General features: G+C 50.5%; 2 protein-coding genes across 3 annotated transcripts; both read right to left on the reverse strand.

Moving 5' to 3' along the window:
- Positions 1–179: 179 nt before the first annotated feature.
- Cdkn2d (cyclin dependent kinase inhibitor 2D) lies at positions 180–2,766 on the reverse strand. 2 transcript variants are annotated; one of them, XM_052753872.1, is made up of 3 exons: positions 2,638–2,766; positions 2,210–2,365; positions 180–1,067 (listed from the first exon to the last, which is right to left on the reverse strand). In XM_052753872.1, exons 2-3 carry the CDS (start codon positions 2,348–2,350, stop codon positions 708–710), a joined length of 501 nt encoding a protein of 166 aa, XP_052609832.1. In that variant the 5' UTR covers positions 2,351–2,365; positions 2,638–2,766; the 3' UTR covers positions 180–707. The 2 variants fall into 2 exon arrangements, with proteins under 2 accessions (XP_052609832.1, XP_052609824.1); XM_052753864.1 differs by lacking the exon at positions 2,638–2,766 and having other exon boundaries at positions 2,210–2,571.
- Positions 2,767–6,164: 3,398 nt separating this feature from the next.
- On the reverse strand, positions 6,165–21,592 carry Ap1m2 (adaptor related protein complex 1 subunit mu 2). The gene is made up of 12 exons (XM_052727340.1): positions 21,246–21,592; positions 18,686–18,842; positions 18,448–18,515; positions 16,837–16,967; positions 16,598–16,745; positions 16,388–16,514; positions 13,523–13,665; positions 13,358–13,429; positions 9,940–10,098; positions 8,300–8,425; positions 7,149–7,224; positions 6,165–6,627 (listed from the first exon to the last, which is right to left on the reverse strand). The coding sequence occupies exons 1-12, from the start codon at positions 21,285–21,287 to the stop codon at positions 6,605–6,607; spliced, it is 1,272 nt and encodes a 423-aa protein (XP_052583300.1). The 5' UTR covers positions 21,288–21,592; the 3' UTR covers positions 6,165–6,604.
- Positions 21,593–22,105: the final 513 nt, after the last annotated feature.

Genomic DNA, 22,105 nt, shown 5'->3' on the forward strand with positions numbered 1-22,105 from the left:
ACCATGTCGCCCCTTGGCCGCACAGCTCCCTCAGCCCCACCATCCCTCAGTTTCATCCCACGCACGCACGCCCCGGAACTCCGAATACCCCATCCCAGACTCCCAAATCGGAAGTCATCCTCACCGTCGTCATGCCGAAGTCTTAATGGGCCAAAACATGAAATGATCACACAAAACAATTTCTTTCCATAAAGCAATAAATACATATATTTCAAACTCTGTACAACAGACTGGAAAACAAGCTTCCAAGAAAAAAAAAATCAACTCACGCTATCCTTTTAACTGATTCGAAATGTCTCCCCTCCCCCTCCCATGCCCAAAGTAGGTGGCTCACACTTCAGGGCTCTAAGCACAGCCTGCCAAGGTCACCAGCTTCCAGGAGCCCAGGAGGTGATGACCTCACTCTGAGGCTAGGGTTTTAAACCTCTGCCCTGAGGTCTCTGCAGCCGGGTGCGGGGAAAACTGAACCGTTTAGGTGGCTGCTGCCTGTCGGAGCCCCTTCTCTGTCCAACACACCAAATGGGGTGAGAAAAACAAATGAGAAACAACGTCCCCCAAACACACTCACTCAAGAAATCAACACCAATAAACCACAAACTGCTCCTCCCACTCCCTTCTTCAAGGGACGGAGTGAGGAGTGAAAGTTTCTCTCCTCTGTTGGTGACTTGTAACCCAGTGAGACTCTGGCTGGAGACAGTGGCCCTGGGTCACATTGGGATCACCATGTGCCCCCGCAGGATGTCCATGAGGTGCTGATCCCCTCTCTGCCCGGCCAACTCCAGGGGGGTGAGACCCGAAGCGTCCCTGTGATGGAGGTCAGATTCGGCAGCTAGGAAGCTGACCACGGAGCCATGGCCCTCTCGGATCGCCAGGTGGATGGGGAGCGAACCGGTGCTGTCCAGGACATTGACATCAGCACCATGCTCCACCAGGACCTTCAAGGTGTCCAGGAACCCAGTGCGGGCTGCATCATGCACTGGACTGGTACCAGAGGCATCTTGGACATTGGGGCTAGCGCCTTGCTTCAGGAGTTCCAGAGCAACTGCTGGACTTCCAAACATCATGACCTATGGGGGTGGGGAGCAGAAAGTCAAGAGGTTCCCATTGGAAAATGGTCAGGCAGAAAGAGAGGTCTACCAGAAATCCAGAGTGCCACTGAACAGGGACACCCCAGGAAAGACAGGCCCCCAAGGAGCTGTTTGGGACCTAAAAGAACAGGTTCTTTGGAAATAAGGACCAGACACACCCAAAGCTCATGTAACAATACAAAGACCCTAACTACAAAAGTGACTCATGAACACTCTAAGCGGCCAGGCATAGTGACCACTCCCGTAATCCCTGCACTTGGGAGGCCCAGGTAGGGGGACAGCCTCAAATTTAAGGCCAGCCTGAGACACAGAGTGAGACTTTGGCTCAGAAATAAAGAAGTAACAAAGAAGAAAGAGAATGGAAAGGAAGGGGAATGGGGAAAGGAAGGGAAGGACAGGAGGTGAGGAACTCCCCAGGAACCTCTCTCAGGGGCAGGGCTCTCCCAAATGGGAGATCACTACGACTCTTAGACCCCTCCAGACAATGAACCCATTTTCTGAGAACTACTTAGAATTTTTAAGAAAAGAGATGCTCTAGGGAACTTGGGTCCCCTTTGTCCAGGGAAAACTTCTTTAGGCATAGGCATGATCTTCAGCATGTATGAGCACCCATGAGAAAGTGGGACCCCCTACAAATGCCACCCCAAATTATGGGGCCTTCAAGCAATAGGGAATTTTTTTGTAACCGAGGCACTCAAAAGATTAAAAAAAATCCACATCACTTTCAGAAATGAAGACCTCTCCCCACCCCCCAAATAACCAGAGACCCTTAAAAAGGACCCCTACCCCCCAAAAAAAATTCTCTAATCTTCTCACTTAGAGAAGATTACATTCTACCTTCCTGAGATCGAATGTCCTTTTAGAAGCCCCAAGAAATGTGAGCTGTCCTCAAGGACTGGCATGAGAAGACACTGAACCCCAACCCAGCCAGGGAAACTGAATCCTCTAGGCTTGAAGACAAGGGATTCTTTAGAACCGAAAAGTCATCCCCTCCCCCACCCTCCATGCACCACCCCACCCAACATTGGTGCAAATAAGGAATGGTCCTCAGGGGATCACCAACGCGGGTCAGGGGACGAGGGAGGATGAGGCGTGGAAGCCGGGCGTCAGCCAGGCCTCACCTGCAAGGCTGTCTTGCCAAAACGGTTCAGAGCGTCAGGATGCACCAGCTCCCGGTGCAGAAGGCGGCGCACCTCCTGCACGTCGCCACGGGCCGCTGCGCCACTCAGCCGGTCGCCAGCGAGGACTTCTTCCAGGAGCATGGTGACACGGGCGGTCTGTGAAACCCACCCAGCCCCGAGCCCAGCCCAGGTCAAGGCTGAGGAACCAGCGAGCGCAGGATCCGAACACAGGGGCTTCCCTTCCTTGGGGCTGCGGCGCCACTGGGGCCCACTCTACGGCTACTCCCCGGCCGCAGACCCTCCGTCCTCGGTCCCGCACGACCCCGGCTCTCGCACCCGGCTCCTCCCCCTGTCACCGTGAGAGGCGGCGAGGAACCCCGCCCAGCCCCTGGGCGCCCGCCCCTTGGGCCGGGTCTCCCCAGACTTACCCTCCCTCCTCCGCTAGCGCGGGCGGGGTCTGCTCTGAGCCGGCTCTCCCCGGCCGCCGCAGGCCGCCGCCAGGAGCGACGCCGGCGCGCCACAGGCCCCGCCCAGAGCACCTTGTTTTCTTACGAACTCGCTACACAGTAGCCGGAGCCCGGGTGCCCAGCGCCCGACCTCCGTAAGCTCCGCCTACCGGCGACCTCAGCCAATCGGCGTGCGTTGCTGGGAAGGTTTGTCTCGCCCACAGAGGTGGTGCGGCTCGTGATTGGCCAACGGGCGGCAACCGGTGGGGCTGCCCGCCACCGCGGGGAGTTTGGTTTTTCAAACCCGACAGGCAGGGCGGGCGGGCGGGAAAGAGAGGGAAAGTTTAACTGACCCCGGGAGAGAGGTTGGAGACTGGCTGGCACGGGCTGATCCTGGATCTTTAGCGCCTCCGAGAGGAATGGAGGCGGGACTGGAAGCTCCCAGAGCTGGAACGTTCTGTTCATTTATGTGCCCCGGAAGTCCTCAGGAGCTCTTACTAGGCGACGGGGAACTTAGTTCATTCATTCGACTGCTGTGTTAAAGGAATGGCCTCTGGACGGTCAAGTGCGCGCCTTCTAACATTGTTTTGTTTGCTTTAAATGTATGAGACAGGGTCTCACTATGCAACCTTGGCCGGCCTGAATCTCACTGGGTAGATCTGCCTGGCCTCAAACTCAGATAGCCACCTGCCTCTACCACCCGTGCTGGGATTAAAGGAGTGGGCTCCTTTTTTTTTTTTTAATAAGAAAGGATCTGGGAAGGCCGGGCAGTGGTGGCGCACGCCTTTTAATCCCAGCACTAGGGAGGCAGAGGTAGGCGGATCTCTGTGAGTTCAAAGCCAGCTTGGTCTAGAGAGCGAATTCCCTGACAGGCTCCAAAGCTACACAGAGAAAGCCCATCTTGGGGGGGGGTGTGTGTGTGTGTGTCTTGGAGCTGGAAAGATGGCTCAAGGGCTAAGAGCATTTGACGTTCTTGTACAGAAGCAAAGGTTCGGTTTCCAACACCCACGTGACAACACTCAGCCATACATAACTCCAGCTCCAAGGAATCCAACACTCTTTTGACCTTAGTGCACATACAAATACCCACATAGTCACATAATTTTCTTTAAGTTTTTTTTTTGAGTCATGATCTTATTATGTAGCTCTGGCTGTCCTGGAACTCACTATGTAGACCAGGCTGACCTTGAACTCAAACAGATCTGCCTGACTCTGCCTCCTAAATGGACTATGCCTGGCGATTTTCTTTCTTTTTTTTAAAAAATGTGCATTGGTGTTTTGTCTGCATGTATAGTTGTGTGAGGGTGTTGGACCCCCTGGAACTGGAGTTGCAGACAGTTGTGAGCTGCCATATGGGTGCTGGGAATTGAACCCAGGTCTTTTGGAAGAACAGCCAGTGCTCTTAACTGCTGAGTCATTTCTCCAGCTCAGCATTTTTAATTTTTTTTTAAAAGGGTCTCATGTATCCCAGGCTGGCCTCCAACTCCTTACGTAGCCAAGGATGACACCTGAGCCTCCTGAATGCCACTCCCAAGTGCTATTACAGACTGTCCATTCGGCACTGGGGATGGAACCCAGGGCTTCATGGATGCTCAGCAATCAGTCTGCTAACTGATCTATAGCCACAGCCCCTTAACATTATTATTTATTGAGACAAGTTCTGTGTGTGTGTGTGTGTATGTGTGTGTGTGTGTGTGTGTGTGTGTGTGTGTGTGTTTGAGACAGGGTTTCTCTGTATAGCTTTGGAGCCTGTCCTGGAACTTGCTCTGTAGACCAGGTTCAAACTCACAGAGATCCACCTGCCTCTGCCTCCCAAGTGCTGGGATTTCTACACAGAGACAGGGTTTCTCTGTGTAGTTTTGGAGCCTGTCCTGGATCTCACTCTGTAGACCAGGCTGGCCTCAAATTCGCAGAGATCTGCCTGGCTCTGCCTCCAGAGCACCGGGATTAAAGGTGCACTTAAAGCCACCACCACCCGGCTGAAACAAGTTCTTACGTAGCTCAGGCTGGCCTCAAACTTACTAAGTCTAGATTAACCTCAAACACCTGATCATCCTGCCTCTACCTCCTGAGTGCTAGTATTACAGGTATATGCCACCATGTCTGGCTTAACTTTAGACTAAAGTTAGAAATTGTAGTTGGTGAGAAAAAAATCATGGTCTCGGGTTAATCATAGCTCAGGTTAAGCAGTCCTTGCTGAAAAGAAAGTTGGCCTGCTGTCTGCCATGTAAGGTTCTGAGAGGCAAGTCTTGCTGAGAACCTCCTGAGATGGCCATGCACAGAGCCCACTAGATACCCACAGTCTAGGCCAGGAGATGTGACTGTATTTTTTCAGAGTAGTAAAGTGTTTTGAGGTGATAAAGGAAGGCCATTAAACCCAGTAATCTTGGCACTCAGGAGTCTGAGGCAAGAGGATTAAGTTGTAGGCCATCCTGGCCTAGATAGCTAATTCTCTCTTTTTTTTTTTCTTTTCTTTCTTTTTTTTTTTTTTTTTTTTTTTTGGTTTTTCGAGACAGGGTTTCTCTGTGTAGCTTTGCGCCTTTCCTGGAACTCACTTGGTAGTCCAGGCTGGCCTCGAACTCACAGAGATCCGCCTGGCTCTGCCTCCCGAGTGCTGGGATTAAAGGCGTGCGCCACCACCGCCCGGCTTGGCAGTTGCATTTCTATGAGCCTGAGGCCGGCCTGGTCTACAAATCAAATTCCAGGACCATCTGGACAGTTACACAGAGAAACCCTGTCTTAAAAGAAAAATATTAGGATATTAGCTGAGTGTAGGGTCACGGCATATGCAAAGGCCCTGAGGTTTGAAGGCATCTGATATGATATGGAAAGGGAGAGTGGGAGGGCAGGAAGGTGGGCAGGTGGTGGAGTAGTGTGCAGAGCACTGTAATAACTATTTTTAAGAAGATGGGAAGGAAAGCCGGGCGGTGGTGGCGCACTTGGGAGGCAGAGGCAGGCAGATCTCTGTGAGTTCAAGTCCAGCCTGGTCTACAGAGTAAGTTCCAGGAAAAGAGCAAAGCTACACAGAGAAACCCTGTCTCAAAAAAACCAAAATAAATAAATGAATAAATAAATAAAATAAAAATAAAAAAAGATGGGACGGGCATCAGGGTTAAGCAGGGCAATGATGTACTGACAGATTTTACAGTGACCTCTGGTGTCTACAGAAGGGATCAGCGAGTGACAGGGAATGAAGGGAGGAAGCATCAGCATCTTGTTCAGACTTTATCATCACTGTGGAGCAGGCCAGCCACCCCATTTTAAAGATGTATAAGCTGACACCCAAGGAAACATGGTAAGGGATGGATTTGGGGCTAAACATGTTAAGTTTTAGAACTGTCCCAAACAGAGCATCAAAGTCATCAGTCCCCATGCCCTCCATTTTTCCAGGGTGGAAAAGAATGGCAAGTAATCAGTGGACACGCCCACCTGGACACGCCCACCTGAGCAAGTATGGTCGTTCCCAGTCCACAGCCAAGAAGCACATTCACAGCTGTTAGATTTATTTTAATGACACCCTAAAATTCAGATGGAGGGCCAGCAGGGCCTAGGCTCAGCAGCTATAAAAGCCCTAGAGCTGCCCAAGGCAGGTCATTGCAGGAAGGCACGCACGGAGGGGGGGGCAGTTCGGGCCCTTTATATTTCTTCATATAAAATCAGGATGGGAGAGCTCCAAGGGTGAGGGACACAACCATCCTAGACAGCTGAGAGGTACAGGGGGGTGGGCACTGGCAGCAAGACTGTGTTGTCAGTACCCAACCCAGCATGAACACACACGCACACACACACGCACACACACACAGGCACGCACGCACGCGCACACGCACACGCACACACACAGGCACACACACAGGCACGCACGCACGCACGTCTCTCATAGTCTGAAGCTGTGATCCGAGAAGAAGGAAGCCACATGTTCAACTCATGTTCAAACCCCCACTTCTCCCTTCTAGCTGGTACGAAGTTGATAATCTGCAGAAAAAAAAATGAGCGGGGGACCATCTGAGAATTGAGAAAGGGGAAAGAGTCCTCCAACACCCACAAAAGCTATCCTGGGTCCCAACATACAAAATCACCCCTGGAAATATTTTACAATGCTCAGGGATACAGGCTTGGAACATGGGGTGGCTCGATGGTAGAGTTCCTACCTATCATGTATAAAGCCCTGGTTTCTGTCCTAGTAACAAAAAAAAAAAAAACATCTTGCTTAGGGCAGGATGGGTTCCACACGTAGCCTCCATCTGGTCAGCATGCCCGCATTGTATGGAAATGCTAAGCATCAGCATCTTGTTCAGACCTTATCATCACTGTGGAGCAGGCCAGCCACCCCATTCTAAAGATGTATAAGCTGACGCCCGAGGAGGCATGGTAAGGGATGGGTTTGGGGCTAAACATGTTAAGTTTTAGAACTGTCCCAAACAGAGCATCAAAGTCATCAGTCCCCATGCCCTCCATCTCCTTAAGCTCACTGTCCCAGAAAGCCAGGCTCTTACCCCCACTCTGGGTGATGTAGCGGACCCAGGGCAGGGCCTGGTATCCACTTTTCTCAATGATCTTCATGTAACGGACCTGGAAGACAATAAAAAGGAGTGGCCAAGGACTAGAGATGTAGCTCCGCAGCAGAGCTTCCTTCTAGAGTCACCTGTGAGGAGCTGGGTATGACTCATGGGAAAGCCCCTGCCTAGCATGTACCAGTCCCTGAGTTCCATCCCAGTGTGGGGGAAATAGTGGGAGGGGGAGGTGACTAAGAAGGAAAAGGGATGGCCCATGTCAAGAGAACATACAGGGCACATGTTAGGTTACAAAATGACCCAAGTTGGGAGTCTCGGCATGACATGGGCAAAGAGGAAGTGATCTAAGCCAGTAGGGAAAAGGAAGTACAGAGGAAAGATACAGGACAGAGTTGGGGACAGGTCAAGAGAATGGAGAATACTCTGCAGGTGGGGGAGGGCATAGGTGAACAGTTACTGAGCAAGGGGACAGCAGATGCCAATGTGAGAGGTAGAGAGGGAAGAGCCCCAGCCTGAGGACAGAAGAGGCAGCATTCCCTAGGGAAGACAAATAAGTGGACACCCTGGCATGGGGACACATGACTTTCATCCTAGAGCTTGGAAATCTAGACAGAGGGATGTCATCAGTTCAAGGCCAGCCTGGGTTGTGTAGTGGGTTCAAGACCAGCCTAGCTTGGGTTACAAACGAAGTACAAATGCCTGGTGTGGTGCACACCTCCAGTCTCCGCACTTGGGAAGCAGAGGCAAGCAGGTCTCTGCTTGAGTTCAATGCCAGCCTGGTCTACAGAGTGAGTTCCAGGTCAGTCTGGCTACAGTGAGACCCTGTCTCAAAAAAACAAAGGGCTGGAGAGATGTGGCTCTTGGTGGCTAAGAGCTCTGGCTGCTCCTCCAGAGGACCTGGGTTAGATTCCCAGCATCCATATGGTGGATTGCAACACTCTGTAACTCCAGTTCTAGGGGATCTGACACCTTCTTCTGACCTCCACAGGTACTGTATACACATGGTACACAGACATATATGTAGGCAAAACACTGATACACGTAAAATAAGAGCTCAAATGAATAAATGTGAGATGAGAGGTGACTGAAGCCACGAGGAAAGAAAGTAGGGACTTCCCACCCTTGTTCCTCACCTGGATGCCAGAAACTGTAAAGTATGGAATCTCAAACTTGACCCCAATGGGTGGCCGGCCCTCCACCTCCTCAGTTTCCACGCTGGGGAGCCCAAAGTGGGCACGCATCAAGTACTCTTTGCCGCCCTGTGGACACACAGAGGCATCAGACTCTCTGGACCACCCTCTGTCTCTCAGATCTCTCTCAGAGCAGCCTCCACAGAGAAGGTCCCTTACAGAGACTTCAAAGTCTGGAGTGTTCTCTGAGACTCATAGACAAAGTCTAACTCTTGTCCTTCAGTCTGGAGGAAACAGATCAAATCCTCCAGTGGCTGGGTTCAGTGGCAAAGGCCCATAGTTCCAGCTACTCTGGAAAGTAAAGCAGGAGGATCAAGGATTACAAGTTCAAGGCCAGTCTGGGTTACAGAGTGAGACCTTGTGTCAAGAAACCAAGGACCAGGACTGCAGAATAGTGGTAGAACACTTCCACGGGATGTTCAACCCTGTCTCGGAAAAACCAATAAATGAATAAATAAAATAACAAATAAAAAAGTCAAGTACTTCCTGACAAGCCTGCCAACCTGGGTTCAATCCCTGGGACCCACATGGGGAAAGAGAGAACCAGTCCTCCAAGTTGTCCTCTGACCTGTACCCCATGGCACACACACACACACACACACACACACACACACACACACACACACACACACAAAATAAAGCCCTCAGTGCTCAGATGTGGAGAATATGAGTCATAATTGGACATGATGGCACACACACCTTTAATACCAGCACTTGAGAGGCAGAGGCAAGCAGATCTCTGTGAGTTCGAGGCCAGCAATGGTTATACAGTGAGACCATGTCTAAAAACATCAACAAAATGAATGTGGGTCAATTGTCATCCATCCCATTTCGTAGATGAGCTGAGTCTATGAAGGAAAAACCAGGAACCAAGGCCATATCCCTGAAGGACTTATGAGAGTAGGGAGATGCTGTTTGAGGAGGCCTCGGTTTCCCCACCTTGGTTTGGTTTGGGTTTTCAAACAGGGTCTCATGTAGCCTAGGCTAGACTTGAAGTAGTTATGTAGGCAAGGATAAGCCTGAATTCTTTTTTTTTTTTTTTGGTTTTTTTTTTGGTTTTTCGAGACAGGGTTTCTCTGTGTAGCTTTGCGCCTTTCCTGGAACTCACTTGGTAGCCCAGGCTGGCCTCGAACTCACAGAGATCCGCCTGGCTCTGCCTCCCGAGTGCTGGGATTAAAGGCGTGCGCCACCACCGCCCGGCTCTGAATTCTTTTTTTATTTGTTTGTTTTTGTTTTTTGAGACAGGATTTCTCTGTGTGGTTTTGGTGCCTGTCCTGGATCTCACTCTGTAGACCAGACTAGCCTCGAACTCACAGAGATCTGCCTGGCTCTGCCTCCCAAGTGGTGGGATTAAAGGCATGCACCACCACTGCCCAGCAAGCCTGAATTCTTTATCCTCTTGCCTCCACCTCCCACGTGGGAAGACAGACATGGCCACACATCGAGTGCCAATCTAGAAACAGCCTGGGTTCCCCCTTCATCAGCCCACACGGATAGCCATGTGCATACTGATGAGGTTCTCTGAGGCCCCACCACCACTGAAGTCCCCTCTCACCCTGGGCCCCGCCTTTCTCAATACTCACAGGGAAGGACTTGATACTCCAAATGACAACATTCTTCTCAGGCACATACTTGGCACTGCCCACACTGGTCTTGAAGCGTGGAGAGTCTGCATCACTGGGAACAGGCACAGATATTTCCACACCATTGGCCACTGACTGCTTCTTAAATTGCCCCTTAGCCTGCCAGGAGAGAGCAGGAGGCAAAAAGAATTTACTCCTGAGCAAGACTAGAGGTGGACGCTTGTGATCCTAGCTACTCTGGAGGCTGATGCAGGAGGATGTCAAGTTCAAGGCCTGTCAGGACTATAAAGAGAGTGTTGGAGTCCAGCCTGGACATAGACACAACATTCAAGGCCAGCCTGGACTATAGTGAGTGTTCAAGGCCAGCCTTGACTACAGTGAGTGTTCAAGGCCAGCCTGGACTACAGTGAGTGTTCAAGGCCAGCCTGGACTATAGTGAGTGTTCAAGGCCAGCCTGGACTATAGTGAGTGTTCAAGGCCAGCCTTGACTACAGTGAGTGTTCAAGGCCAGCCTGGACTATAGTGAGTGTTCAAGGCCAGCCTGGACTATAGTGAGTGTTCAAGGCCAGCCTGGGCAACTAAGTGAGATCTCTTGTGTAAATACAAAACAGAAAAAAAGGATGAGAATATAGCTTGGGGCAGAGTGAAGGCCTAGCCTCCAAGAGGCCCCAGTGACACCCCTGGCCGGAGAAAAGAGAAGAGGCGGGTGAGATGACTCAGCAGGTGGAGGCATTTGACGCCAGGTTTAAGGACCTGAGTTCAATCCCTGGGACCCACATGGTAGAGAGAGAACTGACTCCTGCAAATTGTCCTCTGACCTCCATGCCATGTGCCTGCCCACACACATACACATACACAAAATAAATAAATGTGGCCTGGCGCAGTGGCACACGCCTTTAATCCCAGCACTAGGGAGGCAGTGGCAGGTGAATCTCTGAGTTCGAGGCCAGCCTGGTCTACAGAACAAGTTCCAGGACAGCCAGGGTTACACAGAGAACCCTGTCTTGAAACAAACAAACAACAAAAAAATCAAAACACAACAAAGCAAAACCAAACCAAACAAACAAGTAAACAAAGAGGGATCCATGTGTGACAGCAAACAACTATAATGGCAGCACTGGGGAAGTGGAAGCAGGAAGAACGGTACTTCCAGGTCATCCTGAGCTAGAAATGGGGCTGACAACCTTCCTTGAAGATTCATGTGCAGTTAACAGTTCCAGCAGGGAGAATTCACCAGGCCCTGCCCCACTCAGAGGATGGATAGGCAGTTAACAGTTGCTGAGGAGAGAGAGACCTTCTTTTTTTTTTTTTTTGGTTTTTCGAGACAGGGTTTCTCTGTGTAGCTTTTCGCCTTTCCTGGAACTCGCTTTGGAGACCAGGCTGGCTTCGAACTCACAGAGATCCACCTGGCTCTGCCTCCCGAGTGCTGGGATTAAAGGCGTGCGCCACCACCACCCGGCGAGAGAGACCTTCTTCAGAGGTATGGCCACTGGTAAAAAGCCCACAGCCCTGTAAATAACCCCCATGAAACTCACTGGGTCACAAAAAAAGAAAAAAAAATAGAAAGTAGAATTGGGAATGTTTGGGAAGGGAGAGGGCAGCAGATTGGGAGGGGACTAGGGGGTGGGGAGGTAGATATGATACATCATATGTCTTGGTTAGAGTTTCTATTGCTGTGAAGAGACACTATGACCACAGCAACACTTATAAATGGAAACATTTAATTGGGGTGGTTTACACTTCAGAGGTTTAGTCCATTATTATCTTCATGGTGGGACATGGCATCGTGCAGGAAGACGTGGTGCTGGAGCTAAGAGTCCTACATCTTGGTCCACAGGCAACAGTAAGTGAACTGAGACAGTGGGCATGGCTTGAGCATATATGAGACCTCAAAGCCCACCCCTACAGTGACACACTTCCTCCAACAAGGCCACACCTACTCCTGCAAAGCCACACCTCCTGTTGCCACTCCCTATGAGCTTATGAGGGCCAATTACATTCAAACTATCACATCATGTAAACTATGAAAATGTCATGAGTTGGGTGGTGGCAGCAGCGGCGGCAGCAGCAGCAGCGCACTCAAAAGGCAGAGGCAGGCAGATCTCTGTGAGTTGGCCTCTGTTGAAGCCAAGCTGGTCTATTTGGCAAGTTGCAGGACAGCCAGGGCTGCCTAGAGAGACCTTGTCTCAAAAAAACAAAAAAATAAAAACAAAAACATGAGGCTGGAGAGATGTCTCAGTGGTTAAGAAAGTTTGTTACTACTGCAGAGGATCCAGTGTTGGTTCCTAGAAACCACAGGACGATTCACAACAATCTATCACTCCAGTTCCATGATATAGAACAACCTTTTCTGTCATGCAAGGGTACTAGGCACACAAGGTGCACGCACATAAATGCAGATAAACATCTGTGGTAGTTTGAATGTAACTGGCCCCATAAGCTATTGGCACTCTTAGGAGGTGTGGCTTTGCTGGAGTAGGTGTGGCCTTGTTGGAGGAAGTGTGTCACTGTGGAGGTGGGCTTTGAGGTCTCATATATGCTCAAGCCACACCCAGTGTCTCAGTTTACTTACTGTTGCCTGTGGACCAAGATGTAGGATTCCCAACTCCAGCACCACATCTGCCGGCACAATGACATGTCCCACTATGATGATAATGGACTGAGCCTCTGAACTATAAGCCAGCATCAATTAAATGATTTCCTTTGTAAGAGTTGCCATGGTCATGGTGTCTCTTCACAGCAATAGAAACCCTAAATAAAGGCCAAGCAGTGGTGGCATACACCTTTAATCCCAGGATTTGGGATGCAGAGGCAGGCAGATCTCTGTGAGTTCCAGGCCAGTCTGGTCTACAGAGTGAGTTCCAGGACAGCCAGGGCTGTTAAACGGAGAAACCCTGTCTTGAAAAAACAACAACAAAACCCAAAAAAAACCCTAACTAAGACAACATCTATTCACATAAAATAAAAACAAATCTTAAACAAATAAATAAGGGCTGAGAAGATGCATTCATCTCTAGACCCAGCCCTTAGGAGGCAGAGGCAAGCAGATCTCTGAGTTTGAGGCCATCCTTGTCTACACAGAGAGTTCATCCAGGATTACACAGTGAGATCTTCCTTCAAAAAAAAAAAAAAAACAAAAAAAAACTAGATCTGGAGAGATGGCTCAGTGGTTTGGCTGCTCCTCCAGAGGATTCCAGCTTGATTCTCAGCATCCACATGGAGGCTCACAAATATCAGTGCCCTCTTCTAGTATCTGTGGGCACCAGGCAAGCAAGTCTTGCACATCAGACACACATGCAGGCAAAACACCCCCACACACAAAATTATGGAAAAAGAATTAAAAACAAACAGAAACCCTGCAAGCCCAGCAGGAGCCTCCCTGGAGCCTGAGTCGAGAAAGCCTTCCCCTAGAGCTCACCTTGACCATGATCTCCACTCGGCTGTGGGAGAATTTCTCAATGACCGACTCGATCCAGATCAGGGGTTTGACCTGCAGGCAGACAAGGCAGTTACCGCAGATCCCGACGTCAGCCCTTGGTCCACTGCCCACCACCTCTTTGTGTTGGGCTGGACGCCGGCTCACCTGGGTGCTGAGGCGGTAGGACATGAGTTCAAAGTCCCCATCCGGGGGGATGAAGGAGATGGTGCGGTCATTGTCGAAGCGCGAAAGCCTCACACACTGGTGGAATTTCACATCTTCCAGTTCCACAGACTTGTTCTTGCTGCCTGAAACTCGGAGTGGAGCAAGCAGAGTGACCCTGGGCTGAGCAGTGCGCTCCACCCCACCAAACCTTCTCCAGGTTTTCAGAGGACCCCAGGGCCTGAGTGGTGGTGCTGAATCAGAAGCTGGGCCTGCCTCCCACCTGAGCTTGTTTTCTCTTTTCATTTCATTTTATTTGGAGTTTATTTTTCTAAAAATTTTAGTCGGATATTTTTTTTCTTAAATTTTGTTTTTTTGAGACAGGGTCTAACATAGCCTTGGCTATCCTGAAATTCTATATGTAGACCAGGCTGCCTTCCAAATCACAGAGATCTGCATGTGCTAGTGCTCACAGAGGCCAAAACATGGTGTCAGAGCTCCTGGAGCGGGGAGTTGTGAATAGTTGTAAGCCACCTATTATAGGTGCTGGGAACCGAACTCAGGTCCTCTGCAGGAGCAAGAAATGCCCCAAGTCACTGGGTTGCCTCTCCAGGCCCTAATTTTCCCTTTGTGTGCATGTGTGTACTGCGAGAATATCGTGTGTATGCACGTACTATATGGATTCATGTGTACATGTGTGCATTAAAAACCAAAGATGAATCACTCCCTAACTTCTTCCCTAAATTATTATTACATTTATTTATTTACTTGGGAGGTGGGGCATGCTTGCCCCAGTGCAAATGGAGGTCAGAGGACAACTTGTAGAAGTCAGCTCTCTCATTCCACCTTGTGGGTCGTGGGGATTGAACAGATGGTCAGGTTTGCTGGCAAGTGTCTTCAGACACTTTGCCTCTTTGTTTAACATATTGCTGCGAGTGTGTCTGATGTATACAAGCACAGATGCACGGCTGTCATGCTTCTTCCCTCCGCCTTGTCAAAGATCACTTGTTTCTGTTCTGCGATGCCATCCAATCTAACTAGCCTACGAGCTTCTGGAAGATTCTCCTGTCTCTGCCTCCACTGAGCATAGGAGCCCTTAGACTTCATGGGGCTGGAAAGATGGCTCAGTGGTTAAGAGCACTGGCTGCTCTTGTAGAGGACCTAGGTTCAATTCCAGCACCTTCATAGGGGCTGACAACCATCTGTATGTAGCTAACTCCAGTCCCAGGGAATCTGACACCCTCTTCTGGCCTCTGTGGGCACTGCATACACATGGTGCACATACATACAGGCAAAATACCCCCACACAATAAACAAACAAATAAACACTAAATAAATAAAATCTTTAAAAGGAATGCTGAAATTTAGATGCACACCAGCACTTCCAGATTTCTCTGTGTGGGTTTAGGGATCTCATTCAGGTCACTATGTTTGTGGCCAAGAGATTTCCCTGCTGAGCCTTCTCTCTGGCCCTCCGCCTTATCTTTTGACACAAGGTGTCTCATTCAACCTGGAGCTCACCAACTGGCAAGCAGGGCTGGCCAGAGCACTCCAGGGATCTCCTGCCTTACTCCTCCAGTGTCACAGAACAGATAAACACCATCATGCTCACCCTTTGTATTTTATTTGTTTTGGGGGACAGGGTTTCACCATGTAACTTTGGCTATCCTGGAGCTCACTCTGTAGACCAGGCTGTTCTGGAACTTACAGAGACCTACCTGCCTGCCTCTACCTCCTGAGTGCTGGGATTAAAGGCGTGCACCACCACCACCTGGCCTCTATGCCTGCTATTTATTTATTTATTTACTTATTTTTAATTTTATGTGCATTGTTGTTTTGCCTGAATGTATGTCTGTGTGAGAATGTCAGATCTTGGAGTTGCAGACAGTTGTGAGCTGCCATGTGGGTGCTGGGAATTGAACCTAGGTCCTCTGGAAGAGCAGCCAGTGCTCTCAACTGCTGAGCCAGCTCTCCAGCCCCCTATGCCTGCTTTTTATATGTCTTCTGGGGTCTAAACAGGGATCTTCATGTTGGTGTGCAGGACTATATTGGCTGAGCCATCTCTTCGGTTTCGTTTCTTGTTTGTGTCGCTCCTGCTTTTGTTTTCTTTGTGTTGGTGTGATCTTTTGAGACGGGGTCTTATGAAGCCCAGAATGGCCTCAAACTTCGTAAGTTGCTGAGAATTACCTTCAACTCCTGCTTCTACCTCCCAAGGTCTGGGGTCACCCTTATGTAACACTACGCTCTGCTCAACTTGGTTTTTGTTTGTTTGGTTGACTTTATTTTATGCTCTGTGTGTGTGTGTGTGTACACATTTGTATGCATGTGCACATGTATACACGGACACCAGAGGGCAATACCAGGCGCCCTTCCTCAGGTGGCATCCACCTTGTTTTTTTTGTTTTTGTTTTTTCCTGAGACAGCATTTCTCTTTTGGCATGGAACTTGCTGGTTAGGCTAGGCTGGCCCCCTTGGAATTTCTAGTGAACCAATCATTTGTCTCTGCCCACGTCTCACAAGGATCCCACTAACTTAAGGAGATGACATTGAACTGCTAACTCCCCTGCCTCGGCCTCCGGAGTGCTGACATTACAGCTTGGATTACTGTGCCTGACTTTGCGAGATGTTTAAATATTATTAACCTGTCTCCTCCTAACATTAGAATGTCCAGGCCAGACATGGGCTTGGTCTGCAGCCGGCTCTCATTAACAAAGGAAGCATTTCCTAGGTGAACTTTGCTGCTGAGACGCAAGGCTCAATTATCAGAGGGCAGGCATGTGAACACTTATCTCAGAACTGGCTGCAGTCTAGGAGGCCTCTGGTTGTTTCCTAGTCCATCCCCAGGCAAGGGTTCCCCCCCAATCTTACGGCCAGTAAGCTCAAAGAGCACTCGGTCATTGAGGCCCAGCCGCAGCTCTGGCATCCCAGACAAAAACACCTTCAGCTTGATGGTGCCCACAATCTCGCTGAGCAAGACACTGCCATTAGCATTGACCTGCAAAGGGGGGTATCCCAATATGGGGTGTCAACAGGTAGATTACCTCTCCTGCCCCCAGGACATGAGGCACAGGAACTCACCAGAAGGTTAACAGACTCTATGACGTCAATGAAGACCTCATTCTTTTTGTACTTGATCCCCTCTGAGCGCCATGAAACAGCATTGGTGACCGTCGGTGGTACTCGAGACTTGCCTGTCTCCAACTTGTTGCCCTGTTGTGTGATGTACCTATTGGGAAGAGCAGTGAGGGTCTGCAGCTGAACCACGGACACCTCAGAGGGACCAACCTCCTGGTCACAGGCGCCTTTCCCACACTCACTCCTGCAGGATCTTGCTGTCCGTGGTCTGTGGAAAGCCGAAGTCCATGAGCTCATCCAGCAGCTCATACACAATGACAAAGTTATCTCGGATGCTCTCCTCCTCCAGCTCCTTAAAGTACTCACAGAAGACCTGGGCGTGGGGTCCCAGGGAACATGCTCAGCCAGCCAGTAAGCAATTACAGACCATCTACTGTGAGCCTGGGCTGCAAACAAAGAGACAGGCCCTCTCCCAGGGAGCAATTTAATGAGGAAAAGGGATCCTTGGTGGTGGGTTCAACCATATCCAACATGTCAGGGTAGAAGGAGAAAAACAGCAGTGGAAACCTACACCTTGAAGAATCTTGCCAGACAGCTAGAGGGGGGTGAGAATGGATTTTCTAGATGTGGGTACGATACAGGGGTTGGAGGAAACCAGCACCTCACTTTAGATCAGGACTCAACAAATGAGCAACACGCCCAACCCCTCACTGGAGGAGTCTATGCAGGGGCTTTACTGAGGAGCCACACTCCAGACTTTTTTTTTTGAGACAGTCTAGGTTGGCCATGAACTTTCCATACTCTTGCTGTAGCCTTTAAAGCTCTAGAATGAAAGGTCTGATCCATCTTGATCTCCCTAAAAAAAAGTGTGGAGGCCAGGTATGGTGACTAGTGTCTCTAGTCCCAGCACTCAGGAGGCAGAGACAAGTGGGTCTTCCTGAGTTCAAGGCCAGCCTGGTCTACATAGCCAGTTCCAGGACAGCCAGGACTAAATAGAGAGACCCTGTCTCAACAAACTAAACAAAACAAAATAAACAAAAAGCGTGGGCCTGGAGAGATGCTCAGTGATTAAGAGCATTGGCTGCTCTTCCAGAGGTCCTGAGTTCAATTCCCAGCAACCACATGGTGGCTCACAACCATCTGTGATGAGATCTAGTACCCTCTTCTGTATACATAATAAATAAATCTAAAAAAAAAAAAAAAAAAAAAAAAAGCCTTCCAGGTAGATAAGGTATACATGTATACATCAAACACAAACTCATTTCCTGAAGTCTTTGGTACTATTCCCAGGATGCCTCACTACACATCTGCAAAGATTCTAACATCTGAAAACATCCAATATCCAGCACCAAGCACACTGATGCTCAACCTGCATCTCCTGGGAGGAGAGACGCACTCGGTCAACAACTGAATCTTGCTCTGCTAACCACTTAGGCTCTATCCCGGAAAGAAGAGGATTTAAACCTCTATAATTTACTCTATGCAAGTAACTCTTTTGTCAGACATATTTCCAAGTGTATTTCTAGTCACACCTCAGGGCCTTTCTGTCCTCCGCTGGGACACTTCCTCTGCATTACTTCACCCCCACGGCCCCTTTTCAGCTTTCTCTTTTTCCCTTCCCTTCCCAGGCACAGAAACAAGTGACTTCCTGAAGGTCACACAGCACAGAAGTGGGATTAGACCCCAAGCGCAGATCTGGGGGTCTGGGGGAGCCTCTTCCCTCCTAACCCAGGTGTGAGAGCAGAGTGAGGAGGCTTTAATGAGCACGGTCAGAAGGCGGCAACTGACAGGGGTGAGCACAAGTAGACAGACAGACAGACAGACCAGCTAGCCAATGAGAGGCCAGTACCTACCTCCACGGTCTTGTACAGAAAGGAGTACACCAGAGAGGCGTTGGCGTTCTTCAGGGTGGTGGCCACCACTGGCACAGCAAGGTTAAGGAACAAGAGCCTTTTCGAGGGAGGGGTGTCCCCTGTTGCTCCCCACCCCATTTCTACTGGCCCTTACCCCAGGCACTGTGTAAACTCTGTTCTCAGTACACTGCCCTCTGGATGGAGTTCTTGGCACTCCTGACCAGTGCGGGGTGGATGCAGTAGAGGTTGCTGTGTTTGATCCACAGGAAGTGCACTCGGCCATGGCTCAGCAGCGGGGCCAGCACCCCCTCCTCCTCACGCTGCATAAGCAGTGGCATGAAGTGGTCGATCTCCGTCATGGGCACATCCCCTTTGTAGTTTCGGCTAATCAGGGGCTAAAGATAGGCAAAGAAGAGTCAGTCACCACCAGGACCCAGACCTGGGGTACGGGGGCCTTAGGCTGTCTATTCTCTTTTCTCATAGACACCTGCCCTCTATTTTGTTTTATGGAGGGGATGGTGAGATAGTACCTCATGTCGCCTAGGCTGGCCTTGAATACAAATGTAGCTGAGGATGACCTTGAACTCCTGATCCTCCTGCTTCCACCTAGCTAGAGCTACGATTACAAACCCTCTACCAAGTAAACTACATCCGTAGCCTGTCTTTTCTTTTCTTATTAGATAGTTTTTCTATGGAGCCCCAGCTGGTCTCAACTCTCAATCCTCCTGCCTCAGCTTCTTGAATGCTGAGATTACAGGTGTTTGCCACTATGTCATGCTCAGCGTCTAATTCTCACAGATTTGTTATCTGAGGGGCCTAGGTAAGAGTTTACCTCTGTATGCCTCAGTTTTTATGCCTGTTAAGTGGGTGCACAAGACCCACAGCTGAAAGTATCCTGGTCCATACCAAGCCCTATCAACTTTCTACTAATGAGTGTTTTGCTGGGCATAGGTTTGGGAGGTGGAGGCAGGAGGATCAGAAGTTCAGGGCCATCCTTGACTACCCAGTAAGTTCAAAGCCAACCTGGGCTACCTGAGATTCTGCCTCAAAAAAGAAAAGAAGAAAAAGGATGATGGGCTAGAGCACAGCTCAGCAGTAGAGGACTAGCCTACCATGGATGAAGTGCTTGGTTTCATCCTCAGCACCGCGAGAGTCAATCATCATGAACCAGGAAGACTGGCTGTGCTGGACCTGCCTTAACAAGGGCCTGCCATCCCAGCTACTATGGAGTCTGGGATAGGAGGATGGCAAGTTCAGCCTAGCTAAGCTACGGAGGAGTAAATCTGAAGCAGGCCTGGGCAACTCAACCACTTCAAAACAAAAAGTAGAGAGCCCTGTGAGAGAGAGAGCTCAGTGGTGAAGGTCGTACCACCAAGGCTGGCGGCCTGAGGGCCATCTCCAGCACCCACATGGTGGGAAGATAGAAGTGAGTGAGAAGAGAGCCGGGCGGTGGTGGCGCACGCCTTTAATCCCAGCACTCGGGAGGCAGAGCCAGGCGGATCTCTGTGAGTTTGAGGCCAGCCTGGGCTACAGAGAGTTCCAGGACAGCCAGGGCTACACAGAGAAACCCTGTCTCAAAAAACCAAATCAACAACAACAAAAGTAAGAGGAGGGTTAGGGTGTGATTTAGTGGTGGTGTTTGGGCTTAGCTTGGGTCTCCCCACCACTGAGGAGGAAGAGAAGAAGGAGCCTTTGCTAGGGAGTTCAGTGCCTGCCTCATCTTGAGGCAGGTGTCTTTGCCTCCATTTTCCAGACTGAGAAAGTTGAGGTTTTAAACTATGTCCACAAAAAGTAGACAAGCAAAACTGGCCCACTCCTCCTGAGCTGTTCTTGTTCAAGGGTATTTTATGTGTCTTGCTGTTGTAGCCCAGGCTGTTCTTGAACTCCTGGGCTCAGGGCATCCTCTGCCTCAGAGTAGCTAGGATGGCAGGTGCATGGTACTAGATATGGCTCTCTTGTCCTTATTTTTTGTTTGTTTGTGTTTTTCCAGACAAGGTTTCTGTGTAGCCCTGGCTGTTCTGGAACTCTCTATGTAGACCAGGCTGACCTCACAGAGATCTGCCTGCCTCTACCTCCCGAGGCGTGCATCGCTGCCGTCTGGCTCCATTGTCGATATTGTTCGTTTGTTTTTATACGCACTATTATTTCCTGTGTGCATGATGTGTGAGGCGGTGTGGGTCCATGGCTAGTGTGTATGCTGTCAGAGCACAACCTTTGGGTTGTCCCCGTTCCCCTCGCTTGGGTTTGAGGCTGAAACTCAGGTCGCCAAGCTTGGGCAGCCAGTGCCTTGACTCGCTGAGCCTGTTTGACTTTGGGGCAGTGTGTCATGTAGCTTCACACTCCCTTGGGCTCCGAGCCTTCGGCCTCCACCGCCCAGTGCTGGAATCACGGGTGTTCATGCGGTGCTCTGGGATCAAACCGAGCCGGCTCACAACTGAGGCGCTTGCCCAGCCCTGTCGTCTTATTTCAGGGCTCTTGTTTTCCACTACTGCTATGACTGCCACCGGAGAAGGGACGGGCAGCTTGCAAGGAGCCAGGGAAGGCCTTCCACTCCAGTTAGTTACACTGTGCGAATTCATTGAGCGCCGTGGTTTGCAGAAGGGCTGTGCTCACTGGTTCAGGGCGCTCATACGGTAGGGATCTTCCTTATTCCCATTTTACACATAGGGAAACTGAGGCAAGAAGCGAAGGCCCTTGCCACAGACGCTGGCTGGAGAGGGTGGGTCCCCAGCTCGGGTCCTGCGCCCTGGGCCCGCGGCCTCTCCCGGGGTCCCTCGATCCCTCGCCCCCTGCCTCACCTTGCCCTTGACGTCCAGAATGAAGACTGCCGAGGCCGACATGGTGGCGGCCGGTGAAGCTGGGAGGCCGGAGCGAGAGGCCGAGGCGGCAGTGCAGCTTCCTTCTTCCTGCGGAAGCGCCCTCGCCCAGGTGAGCTGCCAGGTGAGCGCGTCTTAAAGGGGAGGCCGCCAGGTGAGCGCGTCTTAAAGGGGAGGCCGCCAGGTGAGCGGCGTGGTCGGCAGCAAGCGCCAACACTGCTTCAGGAGCTGGGAAAGGCAGAACTTGAGGTGTGACGGCTGCTCTGTCTCGGTTTCTTTCGGCGATCAAGAACGCCTGGGTGGATGGTGAGACCCCCACGACGTTGATCCGTCTACTCGCCCACCGTGCCTCCGCACGTCTATTCATTCACCCTCTCATTCGCCTACCCATTTATCCATCCGTCCACCACCTCCTCACGTGTCCGTCCCTCCATCTGTCCTGCCGTCCACCCATTTATCGCCCCTCCCACTTACATACGTACATCCACATCAACCCACCCATGCATGCGCGCATCCGCCCACCCAAGCACCCGTCCGTCCACCAGGGCATCAGTCTGTTCATGTATCTATGTATTGTTCTCTCACCCACACATGCCAGTCTCCACAGGACTTCGCCCCAACTCACTGGGGCGCGAGCAGAGCAGATTCTGTTCGCGCCCCAGTGCCCACCACTAGATATTCAATGTTAGTCCCTCTCACTCACACTATACATTTTACTACCTTGGGTTGGTTTGTTTGTTTTTGAAACAGGGTTTCTCTCTGTAGCCCTGACTGTCCTGGAACTCGCTCTGTAGACCAGGCTGGCCTCAAATCCGCCTGCGTCTGCCTCCTGAGTGCTGGCA

The sequence above is a fragment of the Peromyscus californicus genome, unplaced genomic scaffold (genome assembly GCF_007827085.1).
Source record: "Peromyscus californicus insignis strain IS unplaced genomic scaffold, ASM782708v3 Scaffold_11__1_contigs__length_118956290, whole genome shotgun sequence".
NCBI lineage: Eukaryota > Metazoa > Chordata > Mammalia > Rodentia > Cricetidae > Peromyscus > Peromyscus californicus.

Excerpts from the sequence above, each read along its gene's own strand:
- Cdkn2d (XM_052753872.1), bottom strand. The coding sequence starts at position 2,350 with ATGCTCCTGGAAGAAGTCCTCGCTGGCGACCGGCTGAGTGGCGCAGCG. Across the intron at positions 1,068-2,209 it reads TTGGCAAGACAGCCTTGCAG|GTCATGATGTTTGGAAGTCC; the intron begins GTGAGGCCTGGC and ends CCACCCCCATAG.
- Ap1m2 (XM_052727340.1), bottom strand. The coding sequence starts at position 21,287 with ATGTCGGCCTCGGCAGTCTTCATTCTGGACGTCAAGGGCAAG. Across the intron at positions 16,746-16,836 it reads GACAGCAAGATCCTGCAGGA|GTACATCACACAACAGGGCA; the intron begins GTGAGTGTGGGA and ends TCTTCCCAATAG. Across the intron at positions 6,628-7,148 it reads CTACATCACCCAGAGTGGGG|ATTATCAACTTCGTACCAGC; the intron begins GTAAGAGCCTGG and ends TTTTTTCTGCAG.